At 51.9% G+C, this 19,816-nt stretch overlaps 2 protein-coding genes across 2 annotated transcripts in view; one reads left to right on the forward strand and one right to left on the reverse strand.

The window, feature by feature from the left end:
• Positions 1-19,816, forward strand: part of LOC137345916 (butyrophilin subfamily 1 member A1-like) — a 148,022-nt gene that overhangs the window by 113,202 nt on the left and 15,004 nt on the right. The window lies entirely within an intron of this gene.
• On the reverse strand, positions 22-8,222 carry LOC137346300 (uncharacterized). Its single transcript, XM_068009781.1, is given in 9 exon segments — positions 22-621; positions 1,131-1,649; positions 2,886-2,954; positions 3,681-3,773; positions 4,278-4,328; positions 5,346-5,438; positions 6,200-6,313; positions 6,316-6,385; positions 7,369-8,222. Coding segments are annotated over 9 exon segments (2,463 nt in total).

The following is a 19,816-nucleotide window of genomic DNA, read 5'->3' on the forward strand; positions in this document are numbered from 1 at the left end:
GGATGGGGAGCAAGTGGGATGCTAGCAACAAGGCGGGAAGTGAGAAGTGGGATGGAGCGGCGAAGAGTTGGCAGCGGTGGGATGGAGCGGTGAGCAGTCAGGAGTGGCGAAGAGTCGGCAGCGGCGGGATTGAGCGGTGAGCAGGCGTGAGCGGTGGAATGGAGTGGTGAGCAGGCGGGAGCAGTGGGATGGAGTGGTGAGCAGGCGGGAGCAGCGGGATGGAGTGGTGAGCAAGCGGGAGCAGTGGGATGGAGCGGTAAGCAGGCGGGAGTGGCGGGATGGAGTGGTGAGCAGGCGGGAGCAGTGGGATGGAGCGGTGAGCAGGCGGGAGCAGTGGGATGGAGAGGTGAGCAGGGGGGAGCAGCGGGATGGAGTGGTGAGCAGGCGGGAGCAGTTGGATGGAGCGGTGAGCAGGCAGGAGCAGCGGGATGGAGTGGTGAGCAGGCAGGAGCGGCGGGATGGAGCGGTGAGCAGGGGGGAGCAGCGGGATGGAGTGGTGAGCAGGCGGCAGCAGTGGGATGGAGCGGTGAGCAGGCGTGAGTGGCGGGATGGAGCGGTGAGCAGGCGGGAGCAGCAGGATGGAGCAATGACCACGTGGGAGCTGGCTGCCGTGATAGGGAACTATGGGAGGGAGTGAAGTAGAGAAGCAGTGATCAAGGTGCTGATCGCGGGAGGGAGTGGGGGACTGTTGGAGGAATAGAGGTGGTGATCGTGGGAGGGAGTGGGGTAGTGTTGGAGGGGATGGAGATGGTGAACGCAGGAGGGATTGGGGTAGTGTTGGAGGAGATGGAGGTGGTGATTGTGGGAGGGGGTGGGGTAGTGTCGGAGGGGATGGAGATGGTGAATGCAGGAGGGAGTGGGGTAGTGTTGGAGGGGATGGAGATGGTGAATGCAGGAGGGATTGGGGTAGTGTTGGAGGAGATGGAGGTGGTGATTGTGGGAGGGGGTGGGGTAGTGTCGGAGGGGATGGAGATGGTGAACGCAGGAGGGAGTGGGGTAGTGTTCGAGGGGATGGAGATGGTGAACGCAGGAGGGAGTGGGGTAATATTGGAGGGGATGGAGGTGGCGATAGTGGAAGGGAGTGCGGTAGTGTTGGAGGGGATGGAGGTGGTGATCGTGGAAGGGAGTGCGGTAGTGTTGGAAGGGATGGAGGTGGATATAGTGAGAGGGAGTGGGATATTGTTGGAGGGGATGGAGGCGGTGATAGTGGGAGGGGGTGGGGTAGTGTTGGAGGGGATGGAGGTGGTGATCGCTGGAGGGAATGGGGTAGTGCTGGAGGGGATGGAGGAGGTGATCGTGGAAGGGAGTGGGGTAGTGTTGGAGGGGATGGAGGTGGTGATTGCAGGAGGGAATGGGGTAGTGTTGGAGGGGATGGAGGTGGTGATTGCAGGAGGGAGTGGGGTAGTGTTGGAGAGGATGGAGGTGGTGATAGTTGGAGGGAGTGGGGTAGTGTTGGAGGAGATGGAGGTGGTGATTGCAGGAGGGAATGGGATAGTGTTGGAGGGGATGGAGGTGGAGATTGCAGGAGGGAGTGGGTTAGTGTTGGAGGAGATGGAGGTTTTGATTGCGGGAAGGAGTGGCGTAGAGTTGGAGGGGATGGAGGTGGTGATCGTGGGAGGGAGAGGGGTAGTGTTGGAGGGGATGAGGTGCTGATCGTGGAAGGGAGTGGGGTAGTGTTGGAGAAGATGGAGGTGGCGATTTTCAGGAGGGAATGGGGTAGTGTTGGAGGAGATGGAGGTGGTGATTGCGGGAGGGAGTGGCGTAGAGTTGGAGGGGATGGAGGTGGTGATCGTGGGAGGGAGGGGGTAGTGTTGGAGGGGATGAGGCGTTGATCGTGGAAGGGAGTGGGGTAGTGTTGGAGAAGATGGAGGTGGTGATCGCGGGAAGGAGTGGGGTAGTGTTGGAGGGGATGGAGGTGGTAATTGCGGGAGGGAGTGGGGTCATGTTGGAGGGGATGGAGGTGGTGATTGCAGGAGGGAGTGGGTTAATGTTGGAGGAGATGGAGGTTTTGATTGCTGGAGGGAGTGGGTTAGTGTGGGAGCAGATGGAGGTGGCGATTTTCAGGAGGGAATGGGGTAGTGTTGGAGGAGATGGAGGTGGTGATTGCGGGAAGGAGTGGCGTAGAGTTGGAGGGGATGGAGGTGGTGATCGTGGGAGGGAGAGGGGTAGTGTTGGAGGGGATGAGGTGCTGATCGTGGAAGGGAGTGGGGTAGTGTTGGAGAAGATGGAGGTGGTGATCGTGGGCGGGAGTGGGGTAGTGTTGGAGGGGATGGAGGTGGTGATTGTGGGAGGGAGTGGGGTAGTGTTGGAGGGGATGGAGGTGGTGATCGTGGGAGGGAGAGGGGTAGTGTTGGAGAGGATGAGGTGCTGATCGTGGAAGGGAGTGGGGTAGTGTTGGAGGGGATGGAGGTGGTGATCGTGGGAGGGAGTGGGGTAGTGTTGGAGAAGATGGAGGTGGTGATCGCGGGCGGGAGTGGGGCAGTGTTGGAGAGGATGGAGGTGGTGATCGTGGGAGGGAGTGGGGTAGTGTTGGAGGGGATGGAGGTGGTGATCGCGGGCGGGAGTGGGGTAGTGTTGGAGGGGTTGGAGGTGGTGATCGCGGGAGGGAGTGGGGTCGTGTTGGAGGTGATGGCGGTGGTGATCGCGGGAGGGAGTGGGGTAGTGTTGGAGGTGATGGAGGTGGTGATCGCGGGAGGGAGTGGGGTAGTGTTGGAGGTGATGGAGATGGTGATCGCGGGAGGGAATGGGGTAGTGTTGGAGGTGATGGAGGTGGTGATCAAGGGAGGGAGTGGGGTAGTGTTGGAGGGGATGGAGGTGGTGATCGTGGGAGGGAGTGGGGTAGTGTTGGAGGGGATGGAGGTGGTGATCGCGGGAGGGAATGGGGTAGTGTTGGAGGTGATGGAGGTGGTGATCGCGGGAGGGAGTGGGGTACTGTTGGAGGGGATGGAGGTGGTGATCGTGGGAGGGAGTGGGGTAGTGTTGGAGGGGATGGAGGTGGTGATCGTGGGAGGGAGTGGGGTAGTGTTGGAGGGGATGGAGGTGGTGATTGCAGGAGGGAGTGAGGTAGTGTTGGAGGGGATGGAGGTGATTATTGCTGGAGGGAATGGGGTAGTGTTGGAGGGGGTGGAGGTGGTGATCGTGGGAGGGAGTGTGGTAGTGTTGGAGGGGATGGAGGTGGTGATCGTGGGAGGGAGTGGGGTAGTGTTGGAGGGGACGGAGGTGGTGATTGCAGGAGGGAGTGAGGTAGTGTTGGAGGGGATGGAGGTGGTGATTGCAGGAGGGAGTGGGTTAGTGTTGGAGGAGATGGAGGTTTTGATTGCTGGAGGGAGTGGGTTAGTTTTGGAGGGGATGGAGGTGGTGATCACGGGACGGTGTGGGGTAGTGTTGGAGGGGATGGAGGTGGTGATTGCAGGAGGGAGTGGGGTAGTGTTGGTGGTGATGGAGGTGGTGATCGAGGGAGGGAGTGGGGTAGTGTTGGAGGGAATGGAGGTGGTGATCGTGGGAGGGAGTGGGGTAGTGTTGGAGGGGATGGAGGTGGTGATCGCGGGAGGGAATGGGGTAGTGTTGGAGGTGATGGAGGTGGTGATCGCGGGAGGGAGTGGGGTAGTGTTGGAGGGGATGGAGGTGGTGATCGTGGGAGGGAGTGGGGTAGTGTTGGAGGGGATGGAGGTGGTGATCGCGGGAGGGAATGGGGTACTGTTGGAGGTGATGGAGGTGGTGATCGCGGGAGGGAGTGGGGTACTGTTGGAGGGGATGGAGGTGGTGATCGTGGGAGGGAGTGGGGTAGTGTTGGAGGGGATGGAGGTGGTGATCGTGGGAGGGAGTGGGGTAGTGTTGGAGGGGATGGAGGTGGTGATTGCAGGAGGGAGTGAGGTAGTGTTGGAGGGGATGGAGGTGGTGATCGTGGGAGGGAGTGGGGTAGTGTTGGAGGGGACGGAGGTGGTGATTGCAGGAGGGAGTGAGGTAGTGTTGGAGGGGATGGAGGTGGTGATTGCAGGAGGGAGTGGGTTAGTGTTGGAGGAGATGGAGGTTTTGATTGCTGGAGGGAGTGGGTTAGTGTTGGAGGGGATGGAGGTGGTGATTGCAGGAGGGAGTGGGGTAGTGTTGGAGGTGATGGAGGTGGTGATCGAGGGAGGGAGTGGGGTAGTGTTGGAGGGGATGGAGGTGGTGATCGTGGGAGGGAGTGGGGTAGTGTTGGAGGGGATGGAGGTGGTGATCGCGGGAGGGAATGGGGTAGTGTTGGAGGTGATGGAGGTGGTGATCGCGGGAGGGAGTGGGGTAGTGTTGGAGGGGATGGAGGTGGTGATCGTGGGAGGGAGTGGGGTAGTGTTGGAGGGGATGGAGGTGGTGATCGTGGGAGGGAATGGGGTAGTGTTGGAGGGGATGGAGGTGGTGATTGCAGGAGGGAGTGAGGTAGTGTTGGAGGGGATGGAGGTGATTATTGCTGGAGGGAATGGGGTAGTGTTGGAGGGGATGGAGGTGGTGATCGTGGGAGGGTGTGTGGTAGTGTTGGAGGGGAAGGAGGTGGTGATCGTGGGAGGGTGTGGGGTAGTGTTGGAGGGGACGGAGGTGGTGATTGCAGGAGGGAGTGAGGTAGTGTTGGAGGGGATGGAGGTGGTGATTGCAGGAAGGAGTGGGTTAGTGTTGGAGGAGATGGAGGTTTTGATTGCTGGAGGGAGTGGGTTAGTGTTGGAGGGGATGGAGGTGGTGATCACGGGACGGTGTGGGGTAGTGTTGGAGGGGATGGAGGTGGTGATTGCAGGAGGGAGTGGGTTAGTGTTGGAGGAGTAGGAGGTTTTGATTGCTGGAGGGAGTGGGTTAGTGTGGGAGCAGATGGAGGTGGCGATTTTCAGGAGGGAATGGGGCAGTGTTGGAGGAGATGGAGGTGGTGATTGCGGGAGGGAGTGGCGTAGAGTTGGAGGGGATGGAGGTGGTGATCGTGGGAGGGAGAGGTGTAGTGTTGGAGGGGTTGAGGTGCTGATCGTGGAAGGGAGTGGGGTAGTGTTGGAGAAGATGGAGGTGGTGATCGCGGGCGGGAGTGGGGTAGTGTTGGAGGGGATGGAGGTGGTGATTATGGGAGGGAGTGGGGTAGTGTTGGAGGGGATGGAGGTGGTGATCGTGGGAGGGAGAGGGGTAGTGTTGGAGGGGATGGAGGTGGTGATCGTGGGAGGGAGTGGGGTAGTGTTGGAGGGGATGGAGGTGGTGATCGTGGGAGGGAGTGGGGTAGTGTTGGAGAAGATGGAGGTGGTGATCGCGGGCGGGAGTGGGGTAGTGTTGGAGGGGATGGAGGTGGTGATCGTGGGAGGGAGTGGTGTAGTGTTGGAGAAGATGGAGGTGGTGATCGCGGGCGGGAGTGGGGTAGTGTTGGAGAAGATGGAGGCGGTGATCGCGGGTGGGAGTGGGGTAGTGTTGGAGGGGTTGGAGGTGGTGATCGCGGGAGAGAGTGGGGTAGTGTTGGAGGTGATGGCGGTGGTGATCGAGGGAGGGAGTGGGGTAGTGTTGGAGGTGATGGAGGTGGTGATCGCGGGAGGGAGTGGGGTCGTGTTGGAGGTGATGGAGGTGGTGATCGCGGGAGGGAATGGGGTAGTGTTGGAGGTGATGGAGGTGGTGATCGCGGGAGGGAGTGGGGTAGTTTTGGAGGTGATGGAGGTGGTGATCGTGGGAGGGAGTGGGGTAGTGTTGGAGGGGATGGAGGTGGTGATCGTGGGAGGGAATGGGGTCGTGTTGGAGGTGATGGAGGTGGTGATCGCGGGAGGGAGTGGGGTAGTGTTGGAGGGGATGGAGGTGATGATCGTGGGAGGGAGTGTGGTAGTGTTGGAGGGGATGGAGGTGGTGATCGTGGGAGGGAGTGGGGTAGTGTTGGAGGGGATGGAGGTGGTGATTGCAGGAGGGAGTGAGGTAGTGTTGGAGGGGATGGAGGTGATTATTGCTGGAGGGAATGGGGGAGTGTTGGAGGGGATGGAGGTGGTGATCGTGGGAGGGAGTGTGGTAGTGTTGGAGGGGATGGAGGTGGTGATCGTGGAAGGGAGTGGGTAGTGTTGGAGGGGATGGAGGTGGTGATTGCAGGAGGGAGTGAGGTAGTGTTGGAGGGGATGGAGGTGATTATTGCTGGAGGGAATGGGGTAGTGTTGGAGGGGATGGAGGTGGTGATCGTGGGAGGGAATGGGGTAGTGTTGGAGGGGATGGAGGTGGTGATCACGGGACGGAGTGGGGTAGTGTTGGAGGGGATTGAGGTGGTGATTGCAGGAGGGAGTGAGGTAGTGTTGGAGGGGATGGAGGTGGTGATCACGGGACGGAGTGGGGTAGTGTTGGAGGGGATGAGGTGGTGATCATGGAAGGGAGTGCAGTAGTGTTGGAGAGGATGGAGGTGGTGATCGCGGGCGGGAGTGGGGTAGTGTTGGAGGGGATGGAGGTGGTGATCGTGGGAGGGAGTGGGGTAGTGTTGGAGAAGATGGAGGTGGTGATCGCGGGCGGGAGTGGGGTAGTGTTGGAGAAGATGGAGGCGGTGATCGCGGGTGGGAGTGGGGTAGTGTTGGAGGGGTTGGAGGTGGTGATCGCGGGAGAGAGTGGGGTAGTGTTGGAGGTGATGGCGGTGGTGATCGAGGGAGGGAGTGGGGTAGTGTTGGAGGTGATGGAGGTGGTGATCGCGGGAGGGAGTGGGGTCGTGTTGGAGGTGATGGAGGTGGTGATCGCGGGAGGGAATGGGGTAGTGTTGGAGGTGATGGAGGTGGTGATCGCGGGAGGGAGTGGGGTAGTTTTGGAGGTGATGGAGGTGGTGATCGTGGGAGGGAATGGGGTCGTGTTGGAGGTGATGGAGGTGGTGATCGCGGGAGGGAGTGGGGTAGTGTTGGAGGGGATGGAGGTGATGATCGTGGGAGGGAGTGTGGTAGTGTTGGAGGGGATGGAGGTGGTGATCGTGGGAGGGAGTGGGGTAGTGTTGGAAGGGATGGAGGTGGTGATTGCAGGAGGGAGTGAGGTAGTGTTGGAGGGGATGGAGGTGATTATTGCTGGAGGGAATGGGGTAGTGTTGGAGGGGATGGAGGTGGTGATCGTGGGAGGGAGTGTGGTAGTGTTGGAGGGGATGGAGGTGGTGATCGTGGAAGGGAGTGGGGTAGTGTTGGAGGGGATGGAGGTGGTGATTGCAGGAGGGAGTGAGGTAGTGTTGGAGGGGATGGAGGTGATTATTGCTGGAGGGAATGGGGTAGTGTTGGAGGGGATGGAGGTGGTGATCGTGGGAGGGAATGGGGTAGTGTTGGAGGGGATGGAGGTGGTGATCACGGGACGGAGTGGGGTAGTGTTGGAGGGGATGGAGGTGGTGATTGCAGGAGAGAGTGAGGTAGTGTTGGAGGGGATGGAGGTGGTGATCACGGGACGGAGTGGGGTAGTGTTGGAGGGGATGAGGTGGTGATCATGGAAGGGAGTGCAGTAGTGTTGGAGAGGATGGAGGTGGTGATCGCGGGCGGGAATGGGGTAGTGTTGGAGGGGCTGGAGGTGGTGATCATGGGAGGGAGTGGGGTAGTGTTGGAGCGGACGGAGGTGGTGATTGCGGGAGGGAAGGGGGTAGTGTTGGAAGAGATGGAGGTGGTGAGTGCGGTAGGGAGAGGGGTAGTGTTGGAGGAGATGGAGGTGGTGATCGTGGGAGGGAGTGGGGTAGTGTTGGAGGGGATGGAGGTGGTGTTTGCGGGATGGAGTGGGGTAATGTTGGAGGAGATGGAGGTGGTGATTGCGGTCGGGAGAGGGGTAGTGTTGGAGGAGATGGAGGTGGTGATCGTGGGACGGAGTGGGGTAGTGTTGGAGGGGATGGAGGTGGTGATCATGGGAGGGAGTGGGGTAGTGTTGGAGGGGATGGAGGTGGTGATCGTTGGAGGTAGTGGTGTAGTGTTGGAGGGGATGGAGGTGGTGATTGCAGGAGGGAGTGAGGTAGTGTTGGAGGGGATGGAGGTGATTATTGCTGGAGGGAATGGGGTAGTGTTGGAGGGGATGGAGGTGGTGATCGTGGGAGGGAGTGTGGTCGTGTTGGAGGGGATGGAGGTGGTGATCGTGGAAGGGAGTGGGGTAGTGTTGGAGGGGATGGAGGTGGTGATTGCAGGAGGGAGTGAGGTAGTGTTGGAGGAGATGGAGGTGGTGTTTGCTGTAGGGAGAGGGGTAGTGTTGGAGGAGATGGAGGTGGTGATCGTGGGATGGAGTGGGGTAGTGTTGGAGGGGATGGAGGTGGTGATCATGGGAGGGAGTGGGGTAGTGTTGGAGGGGATGGAGGTGGTGATCGCTGGAGGAAGTGGTGTAGTGTTGGAGGGGATGGAGGTGGTGATAGCGGTAGGGAGTGGGGTAGTTTTGGAGGGGATGGAGGTGGTGATCGCGGGAGGGAGTGGGGTAGTGTTGGAGGGGATGGAGGTGGTGATCGTGGGAGGGAGTAGGGTAGTGTTGGAGGGGATGGAGGTGGTGATCGTGGGAGGGAGTGGGGTAGTGTTGGAGGGGATGGAGGTGGTGATCGTGGGAGGGAGTAGGGTAGTGTTGGAGGGGATGGAGGTGGTGAGCGTGGGAGGGAAGGGGGTAGTGTTGGAGGGGATGGAGGTGGTGAGCGTGGGAGGGAATGGGGTAGTGTTGGAGGGGATGGAGGTAGTGATTGCGGTAGAGAGTGGGGTAGTGTTGGAGGGGATGGAGGTAGTGATCGCGGCCATTGAGGAGTGAAGGAACACTTGGGCATCATTACATCTGATGTCATAACGTGGTGACGTTGATACGTGAATGCGCAGACACATACTGGAAGCTGGAAACTGTTCAGATACACAGATGATGTTGGTGATCGCTCTGCACATGCTTTGCCTTGCCAGGAGACACTTCGTATCCCATTAGCTGTAATTTTTAGTTTAGTTTAGTTCAGAGATACAGCACTGAAACAGGCCCTTCGGCCCACCGAGTCTGTGCTGACCATCAACCACCCATTTATACTAATCCTACACTCATCCCATATTCCTACCACATCCCCACCTGTCCCTATATTTCCCTGCCACCTACCTATACTGGGGGCAATTTATAATGGCCAATTTACCTACCAACCTGCAAGTCTTTTGGCTTGTGGGAGGAAACCGGAGCACCCGGAGAAAACCCACGCAGACACAGGGAGAACTTGCAAACTCCACACAGGCAGTACCCAGAATTGAACCCGGGTCGCTGGAGCTGTGAGGCTGCAGTGCTAACCACAACGCTACTGTGCCGCCCATTCCAATGTGTTCTTTCACTCCAATTTAGAGGAAGAACCTGAAGTACATGAAAGCAAGTGAGTATAGAAATAGGAGGATCGTGCAGATGAATGCGTGGCTGGAAAGATGGTGCAGGAGGGGGCTATCGATTACTGGGGCACTGGGACCAGTTCTGGAGAAGTTGGGACATGTACAGGCTGGACAAGTTGCACCTGACCAGAGCTGGGACAAGTTTCCTTGCTGGGCGATTTGCTGGTGCTATTGGTGAGGGTTTAAACTAACTTGGCAGGGATGTGGGAACCAGGAGATAATACAAGAGAGGCACAGCAAGGTGCACAGAGAATTGAAAGGGACAGATAGCATTAGAGTAGAAAATAGCAAAGTATAAGGTGGCGTCAGAATGAGAGTGTTAGACAGTACAAGAGAAGAGAGTAGTTCTGGATTGAATGGGAATGGACTGAAAAGGACTGTGAGAAATGCAAAGACAGGATGACAATACATGTGTGTAAATGCACTAAGTGATGTGGATAAGGTTGGTGAGCTGCAAGCACAAATAGTGTGGGAATATGTTGTAGTGTCAATAACAGAAAGTGGCTTAAAAATGGTGAGAACTGGCACTTAATATACAAGGATATAAAGGATATAAAGATAGAGAAATAAAAAAGGGAGGTGGGTGGTAATCCTGATTGGGGAAGACATTGCAGTGCTGGAAAGGGAGGATGTCCTTGAAGGGGCAAGGACAGAATCCACTTGGTTAGAGTTGAGGGGCAGAAAGGGTCTGTCGCACTGCTAAGGGTATTCTATCCTTTCCTTTTTGGCCTCGAGACAATGGGTAAGCATCTAGAGGTGGTCAGTAGTTTGTGGAGCAGCACCTGAAGTGACTATAAAGGCCAATTCTAGAGTGACAGACTCTTCCACAGGCGCTGCAGGTGAAGTTGTTGTCGGGCCTGTTACACAGTTGGTTCTCTCCTTACACTTCTGTCTCTTTTCCTGCCAACTGCTGAGTCTGTTCGACTCGCTTCTCTTCAGCCCCACTTTATGGCTGTCTGTCAGCTCTGGCGATCGCTGGCAACTGGCTCCCATGGCTTGTGGTCAATGTCACAGGACTTCATGTCATGTTTGCAAACGTCTATAGAGCAGAGACATGGGCAGCCAGTGGGTCTGATGCCAGTGATGAGCTCACTGTACAATATGTCCTTTGGGATCCAGCCATCTTCCATGCGGCTCACATGGCCAAGCCATCTCAAGTGCCGCTGGCTCAGTAGGGCATACATGCTTGGGATGTTGGCTCTCTCGAGGACTTCTGCGTTGGTGATACGGTCCTGCCACCTGATACCAAGGATTCTCCAGAGACAGCGAAGATGGAATGCATTGAGACATTGCACTTGGCTGGCATACGTTGTCCAGGCCTTGCTGCTGTCCAGCAAGGTATTGAAGACATAGGCTTGAAACACTCCGACTTTTGTGTTCCATGTCAGTGCTCCATTTTCCCACTCCCTCTTGGCCAGTCTGGACATAGCAGCAGATGCCTTTCCCATGCACTTGTTGATTTCTGCATAGAGAGACAGGTTGCTGGTAATGGTTGAGCCTAGGTAGGTGAACTCTTGAACCACTTCCTGAGCGTGGTCACCGATATTGATGGATGGAGCAATTCTGACGTTCTGTCCCATGATGATCATTGTCTTGAGGCTGATGGTTAGGCCAAATTCGTTGCTACCAGCTGCAATCCTGTCGATGTATCTCTGCAGACACTCTTCTGTGTGGGATGTTAATGCAGCATCATCAGAAAAGAGGAGTTCCCTGATGAGGACTTTCCGTACTTTGGTCTTAGTTCTAAGACGGGCAAGGTTGAACAACCTGCCATCTGATCTTGTGTGGAGGAAAATTCCTTCTTCTGAAGACTTGAACGCATGTGAGAGCAGCAGTGAGAAGAAGATCCCAAACAGTGTAGGTGCGAGAACACAGCCCAGTTTCACGCCACTCAGGATAGGAAAGGGGTCTGATGAGGCACCGCTATGCTGAATTGTGCCTTCCATATTGTTATGGAATGAGGTGATGATACTTAGTAGCTTTGGTGGACATCTGATCTTTTCTAGTAGTCTGAAGAGACCACGTCAGCTGACGAGGTCAAAAGCTTTGGTGAGATCTATGAAAGCAACGTAGAGGGACATCTGTTGTTCCCAGCATTTCTCCTGTAGTTGGCGAAGGGAGAACAGCATATCAATAGTGGATCTCTCTGCTCGAAAGCCGCACTGTGCCTCAGGGTAGACATGCTCAGCCAGCTTCTGGAATCTGTTTAAAACGACTCGAGTGAAGATTTTTCCCACTATGCTGAGCAGGGAGATTCCATGGTAATTGTTGCAGTCACCGCGGTCACCCTTGTTCTTATAGAGGGTGATGATATTAGCATCGCGCATGTCCTGTGGTACTGCTCCCTCGACCCAGCACAGGCAAAGCAGTTCATGGAGTGCTGAGAGTATCGCAGGCTTGGCACTCTTGATTATTTCAGGGGTAATCCTTTCCAGGGGCTTTTCCACTGGCTAGAGAATCAATGGCCTTACTGAGCTCTGATTTTGTTGGCTGTTCGTCCAGCTCATCCATGACTGGCAGAGACTGGGCTACACTGAGGACAGTCTCAGTGACAACATTTTCCCTGGAGTACAGTTTTAGGTAGTGCTCCACCCAGCGGTCCATTTGCTTGCTCCTTTCCCCTGATTTAGACTTGAGGGAGGCGATTTTCTTGATGGTTGGCCCAAAAGCTCTTTTAATGCCGTCATACATTCCTCTGATGTTTCCATTGTCGGAGGCCAGCTGAATACGACTGCATAGGTGTTGTCAGTAGTCATTTGCACAGCACCTGGCTGTTCTTTGCAGAGTGCTTCTGGCTACTTTATGTGCTAAGGATGTTAACTTGCTGGGGGCTTTCTTGTGTTCAATAGTGCAGTGTGCTTGACGGCTATGACACACAGGTTCCATTTCTTCAAAGTGAGATTGAATCCAGTTTTCATTCTGCTTTTCGCGTATTCTATAGGCCTCCAAATAGTGAGAGAGAGACAGAGGAGCAAATCTTCAGGGAAGTCAGAGATGTACAAGAACTATAGAGTGGTTATATTGGGGGACTTTAATTACCCAAATGTCAATTGAGATAATTTTAGAGTAAAGGTTAAATAGGGGCAGATTTTCTAAAATGTGTTCAGGAGAACTTCCGTGATCAATATGTTCTCAGCCCAACTAGAAAGGAGGCATTGCTGGATCTGGTGTGGGGAAATGAGGTGGGACAAGTGGACCTAGTGTCTATGGGGGAAGCACTTGGGTAAGAGTGATCATCGTATCATATGGTTTAGAGAAGTAATGCAGAAAAACAAGGAACAAAATAAGTTAGAATGTCTAGATTGGAACAGGGCTAATTTCAATGCAATGACAAGGGATCTAGCCAGGGTAGAACGGAACCAAAGACTGTCAGGAAGAGCTGTATCGGAACAATGGGTTATCTTTAAGGAAGAGATGCTTCAGGTACAGGCCAGGAACATTCAAACAAGGGGAACCCAACCAAGCCCGGTGCCTCTCAGCCTCTTTGTCCCGAATAGGCCCCACTCCTCCTCTGACTACTCATATATAGACACCATTTCTATACCACCAAGTCAATGGATTAAATTATCAACCCATATTGCTCAAGTTCAAATTAAATATCTTGCTGAATGAATATTTAGACACGGTGTACACAGTGATTTAACAGACGTGACAGAAAATGAAATTATTAAAAATATAAGGTTGTAAAACAGCAAATAGAAATAGATTGAAATGAAATAGGTTCAGTAATGAAAAGTGGAATTGAGTTTTACTGAGGTTGTGCATTAGATATTCTATATCTGGATATTGGAAGGCATCTGACAGAGTGCCACATGGGAGACTTGTTAAGAAGATGGAAGCCCATGGAATTACGAGGAAAGTGGCGATATGGACACAGAATTGAGTAAATGACAGGAAGCAGATGGTGGCTGGATATTTTTCAGACTTTTTAAAATTAATTCTTGGGTTGTGAGCATCGCTGGTAAGGCCAGCATTTATTGCCCATCCTAATTGCCCTTGAGAATGTGGTGGTGAGCTGTCTTCTTGAACCACTGCAGTCACACACTGATTTTTTCTGTGGTGATTTGATCTAACTGAGTGGCTTGCTAGGCCATTTCAGAGAGCAGCTAAGAGCCAAAAACATTATTTCCTAGTCCAGTAACATTACCAATATGCTACCATAGGGAGGTGTTTGCTGTGGTGTTTCCCAAGGATCAGTTTTGCCTTTTCAATTTTAACAAAGGAGCTAGACTCGGGTGCAGGAAGCAACATTATAAAGTTTGCAGATGATACAAAGCTTGGCAATGTAGTAGATAGTGATGATGATCATTGTAGACTTCAGGATGACATAGACAGGATGATGAAATGGACATAAGTTTGGCAGATGAGCTCAATGCGGAGAACTGCATTGAAGAACAACCAGGGATGAGGGAGTTCAGTTATGGAAAGAAGTTGGAAAAGTTAGGACTGGTCTTCTTGGAACAGAGAAGGTTAAGGTGTGACCTAATAGAGGTTTTCAATATGATGAGAGACTTTGATAGAGAAAAATTATTCCCTCTGACAAGTGGTTAAGAATCAGAAGTCATTGATTTAAAAACATTGGAAAAAGGTGTAGAGGGGAGATGAGGAGAAATGTTTCACTCAGAGTGTTTATGGAATCTGGAATGTTCTGCCTGAAAAGGTGGTGAAAACTGATTCCACAAATAATTTAAAACAGTTGGATAGGTACTTGAGGATGAAGAGCTGACACGTTACAGACAAAAAAAAGGGAGCGTGAGACGAAGCTCTTTCAAAGAGCCAGTATAGGCACGATGGGCTGAATGGCCTCCTTCTGTGTTGTAAGTTTCTATGATTCTATGAAATCCAATCTGGCCAATCACTGTCCCATCAGTCAACTCTCAATAATCAGGTGTTGTCGACTGCCCTATCCAGTGACATTTACTCACTAATAACCTGCTCACCGATACTCAGTTCTGCCAGGAGCACTCGGCTCCAAACCTCATTATGACCTTGGTCTAAACATAGACAAAAGAACTGAATTCCAGAGGTGAGGTGAGGTGACTCCCTTAACATTAAGGGACCATTTGATCAAGTGTGGAATCAAGGAGCTCCAGTGAAATCGAAGTTAATAGCGATAGGGGGAGACAACTCTCCCTAGTCATACCTAGCACAATGGAAGATGGTTGTGGATGTTGGAGAGCAATCATCTCAGCCCCACAAAATCACGGCAGGAGTTCCTCAGGGCAGCGCCCTCGGTCCAACCATCTTCAGCTGCTTCATCATACTTTCCCTTCATCATAAAGTCAGACTGGGTATGTTTTCTGATGATTACACAGTGTTTATGTTCCATTTGCAAGTCCTCAGAAACTGAAGGAGCTCATGGCAACATCCAGGAAGACCTGGACAACATTCAGGCTTGGGCTGATAAATGGCAAATAACATTCGCGTTTCACAAGTGCTAGGCAATGACCATCTCCAACATGGGAGAATATTACCATCTTTCCTTGACATTCAATGGCATTATCACAGCTGAATCCCCCACCTGCAACATTCTTGGGTCACCATTGACCAGAACCCTAATTGGACCAGCCATATAGAAACATAGAAAAATAGTAGCAGGAGTAGGCCATTCGGCCCTTCGAGCCTGCTCCACCATTCAATACGATCATGGCTGATCATCCAAACTCAGTAACCTGTTCCCGCTTTGTCCCCGTATCCCTTGATCCCATTAGCCCTAAGAACTATATCTAACTCTTTCTTGAACATAAATTTTGTAGCTACAAGAGCAGGTCAGAGGGTGGGTATTCTGCGGTAAGCTCTGACCCAAAACTTTCAATCTGTGTCCCCTAGTCCTTGTACCATTTGTGAATAGAAAACCAATCTTCCTTGTCTAACTTATCTAAGCCTGTCACAATCTTCTACATTTCTATCAAATCTCCCCTCAATCTCCTTTGTTCAAAGGAGAATAAACACAGTTTTTCCAACCTAACCTTGTAACTAAAATCCTCCATCCCTGGAATCATTCTGGTAAATCTCCTCTGCATCCTCTCAAGGACCCTCACATCCTTCCTGAAGTGTGGTGACCAGAACTGGATGCAATCCTCCAGTTGGAGCCTAACTGCAATCCTCCGGTTGCATGATATATGCTGGAATTTTACATTCGGCGGGAGGCCCCGCCCATTGGTCAAAAGGTTGGGGGTGAGCCCGCTTCCACTGGGCCTGGGAGCCACACTAACATTTTATGTGCCCCAAACTCTTAATTGATCCTTGGCCTCCTCCGCCTCTCTGAGGCAGGAAGTCCCACCTAATGAAGCTGCTGGCCAATCAGACGGCCGGCAGCTGTCAGTCCCAGCTGCGGCACCAGGAGCGGTGGCCATTGATGGCACTGCACCCAGCCAACAGAAGGATCATGGACATCGGCCCCAGAAGGGAGATAAGTTTTGGGGCCTCACCAGGGACAATCAGCCAGGTCCCGGTGAGGCAAGGGTGATTGGTTAGGGGCTGGGGTGGGGGGTGTTGTGCAATGGGGGGCCATCCATGAGGTACGGGGTGCCCAATCAGGAGGGTTCACCCCAGTGGCGGTGGGAGGAAGCCCTTAAGTGGCAGTTAATTGGCCACTTAAGGACATTGATTGGCCTGGGGCGGTCGGGGTGTTTCTCACCACCGCCCCTTGAAAAATTACAGCAGGGGCAGGAAGGTGTCAGGAATGATTCCGCCTCCACCCACCTCCCACTTAATTTTACAACCTGCCACCCTCACCACCAGCCTGCTCCTGTGGGGGACTGTAAAATTCCGGCCATAGTCTCAGCTCATTTTAAAATCTACCTCATTTGACAATAATATCTTGATATTTATACATTCAAAAACAATGGAGGAGAAATACATTTCTATAGCACCACAGCTGACTTGCCTTGATTCCCTGGATTGACAGGCATTGAAGAGGGTTTCAGCAGCAGATGAGCTGAGACAGGGCAGAATCAGACAATGTATCATTGAAGAACTCTGTGCGGTAACGGGCAGCAGCACTGCCAGTCCCCAGGAAATTGAAGTAAATCTGCAGCAGTGCCACACAAAAGAATATATTTGAAATTATTGTAAAGAAATCAAAATGTGCATTTATTGCATGGGACACACTCTGGAATTGTTATATATTGGGAGGAACTGGTAAAGAAAGACAGACACCAAGATGGCCAATTAACATGTTTAATGACATCATCATGCATTGGGCATGCTCATACCATGTGGGAAGAACAGGGAGTGAGGAGTGTATAAATAGAGCTTGAGGATTGCGGCCTAGATCCGGGAGAGCAGCGGAGAGGAGTCCAGGCGCGCGGAGTTTGAAAAGAAAAAGTGAACAGTGAGATCACAGGAAAGCTGTAAGGTGATTGGTTGGTGAGTAATTGCTGTTAGGGAATAACTCTAAATAGCTGGATTAGTACATTACTGTTAGGGTGTGTGTGTAAATAGCTTAACAATAAGGAACAAGTGAGTAGCTGGCATTTTTCTCAGCTGTTTTAGTATTTGGAAGGTTTTTTTAGCAGAGCAAAGAGTCAACTAATAAATTAAGGAATGGCAAGCTTGCTTCAACCTTGTTGAATGCACCTCCTGTGCTATGTGGGAGATCCAGGATGCTTCCCATATCCTGGAGAACCATTTGTGCAGGAAGTGTTGTCAACTGAAGCAGCTTGAGCTCCAGGTTTTGGAACTTGAGCGGCAGCTGGCGACACAGCGGTGCATCCATGATAGTGGATAGTACGTTTATAGATGTGGTCACCCCACAGCTTAAGTGTATGCAGGGAGAGAGGGAATGGGTGACCACAAGGCAGTCAAAAAGAATCAGGCAGGTTGTGCAGGAGACCCCTGAGTGCATCTCACTCTCCAACAATTATTCAGTTCTGAATACTGAAGGATGTGATGTTTCACCTGGGGAGTGCAGCCAGAGCCAAATCCATGCCACCATGGCTGGCTCAGCTGCACAGTGGGATACAGGGAAGACTGGAAGAGCAATAGTGATAGGTGATTCAATAGTCAGGGGAACAGACGGGTGTTCCTCTGGCCGCAGACGTGAATTCAGGATGGTGTGTTGTCTCCCTGGTGCCAGGGTCAAGGATGTCACTGAGCGGCTGCAGAGCATCCTGAAGGTCCACACTGGAACCAGTGACATAGGTAGAAAGAGGGATGTGTTCTTGCAGTAAGAATTTAGGGAGCTAGGTAAGAAATTAGCAAGCAGGACCTCAAAAGTAGTAATCTCTGGATTAATCCCAGTGCCACGCGCAAGTCAGTATAGAAATAGAAGGATAAGACAGATGAGTGTGTGGCTGGAAAGATGGTGCAGGAGGGAAAGCTTCAGCTGGGACATTGGGACCGGCTCTGGGGGAGATGGGGCCTGTACAGGCCGGCTGGGTTGCACCTGAACAGAGCTGGGACTGAGTTCCTTGCAGGAAGTTTTGCTAGTGCTGTTGGGGAGGGTTTAAACTCGTTTGACAGACGAATGGGGACCTGAGGGTAAAATCAGATGGAACAAAATCAGAAATTAAAATGGAAGGCGGAAAATTAATGCATGAGTCTGGAAGACAGAGGAAACGAGGGTTAGAAAATTTAAAAAATGAGTTTGGCAGTGATCAAGGGTATCTATTTCAATGCAAAGAGTACAGCAAATAAAGCAGATGAGCTGAGGACACAGATAGACATGTGTAGGTATGATATCATAGCTATCACAGAAACATGGCTTAAGGAGGGACAGGAATGGCAGCTCAATGTTCCTGGTTACAGGGTTTTCAGACGCGATAGTGGGGGATAAGGAAGGAGGGAGAGTGTCAATTTTGTTGCAGCTGTGAGAAGGGATTATATGTTGGAAGGTTCAGCAAATGAGGCCATATGGATTGAGATAAGGAACAAAAAAAGGGGCAATCACACTGCTGGGAGTGTACTATAGACCCCCAAACAGTCAAAGGGAGATAGAAGAGCAGAGATGTTGGCAAATCTCTGAGAAGTGCAAGAACAATAGGGCAGTAATAGGAGGGGATTTTAAGTGTGAAAGGAATTGAGGGAACATAATTCTTGAGGTGCATTCAGGAGAACTTCTTTGCCCAGTATGTTGCAAGTCCAACAATAGAGGGCGCAAAGACGCCCTTTGGTCTGCTTGAAACTTGCTGGTCTTCCAGTGCAAAGAGTTGCCCACGACCAAGTGGTGCAGAATGGCACATTCCAAGGTCCAGGACTACGTGCTGAGGGACACACTAAAGCTTGGGGCAGCTGCAGCAAAGGCTCAATGGGGAAAGACCACTGTGTGAGGTCCCCCCCACCAAGCTGAACTAAGGGGCTGGATCCAGGGAAAACCCCTCGGGCTGTATCCAGAAAATATTTGTTTGCTGCAAAAAGTACATGGCAGGTAAAATGAAATGGAAGGGTTGTGAGGCAACTGACTCTTGTATTGAAGGAAACTGATCTCTTTTGCACTCTTTGTATTGTGGATTTGGTGCTGTTTTGAACTGTTTTGTAATGTATTTTTTATTATGATTTATGAATAATATATACTTTGGAAATAAAGTTTTAGACGTAGTGTTAGGAAATGAAGATGGGCAGGTGGAAGCAGTGGCAGTGGGAGAGCATTTTGGTGGTAGTGATCATAATTCAGTCAGTTTTAACATAATTATGGAAAAGGAGATAGAACAGGAATTAGAGTTCTCAATTGGAGCAAGGCCAATTTTACTAAACTAAGGAGTGATTCAGCGAAAGTGGACTGGAAACAGCTACTTGAAGTGAAATCAGTGTCAGAACAGTGGGAGGCATTTAAAGGGGAGATTCAAGGAGCTCAGGGTAAACATGTTCCCACAAAGAAAAAGGGTGACATGGCCAAAACTAGAGCCCCATGGATGTCAAGGAGCCAACAGGGGAAGATAAGGCAGAAAACGAAAGCTTATGTCTGACACCGAGAACTCAATACTATAGAAAGCCAAAAAGAGTATTGAAAGTGGAGGGGTCAAATCAAAAAGGAAATTAGAAAAGTAAAGAGAGAGCATAAAAGAATATTGGCAAGCAAAATCAAGGTGAACCCAAAGATGTTTTATCAATACATTAAGAGTAAGAGGATAACTAAGGAGAGAGTAGGGCCCAGGACAGACCAAAAAGGTAACCTATGTGTCGGAGAGGAAGATATTGGTATGGTTCTTAATGAATGCTTTATGTCTGTCTTCACAAAAGAGGGGGACGATGCAGATATTGTAGTTAAGGAAGAAGAGAGTGAAATATTGGATGTGATAAACATAGGGAGAGTGGAAGTATTAATGGGATTAGCATCCTTCAAAGTTGATAAATCTCCAGGGCCAGATGAAATGTATCCTAGGCTGTTAAAGGAAGCGAGAGAGGAAATAGCAGAGGATCTGACCATCATTTTCCAATCCTCACTGGATACAGGTGTGATGCCAGAGGATTGGAGAATTGCTAATATTGTACCTCTGTTTAAAAAGGGAGCGAAGGATAGACCGAATAATTACAGGCCAGTCAGTCTAACCTTAGTAGTAGGCAAATTATTGGAATCTATTCTG

This window comes from Heterodontus francisci, chromosome 29, assembly GCF_036365525.1.
Source record: "Heterodontus francisci isolate sHetFra1 chromosome 29, sHetFra1.hap1, whole genome shotgun sequence".
NCBI lineage: Eukaryota > Metazoa > Chordata > Chondrichthyes > Heterodontiformes > Heterodontidae > Heterodontus > Heterodontus francisci.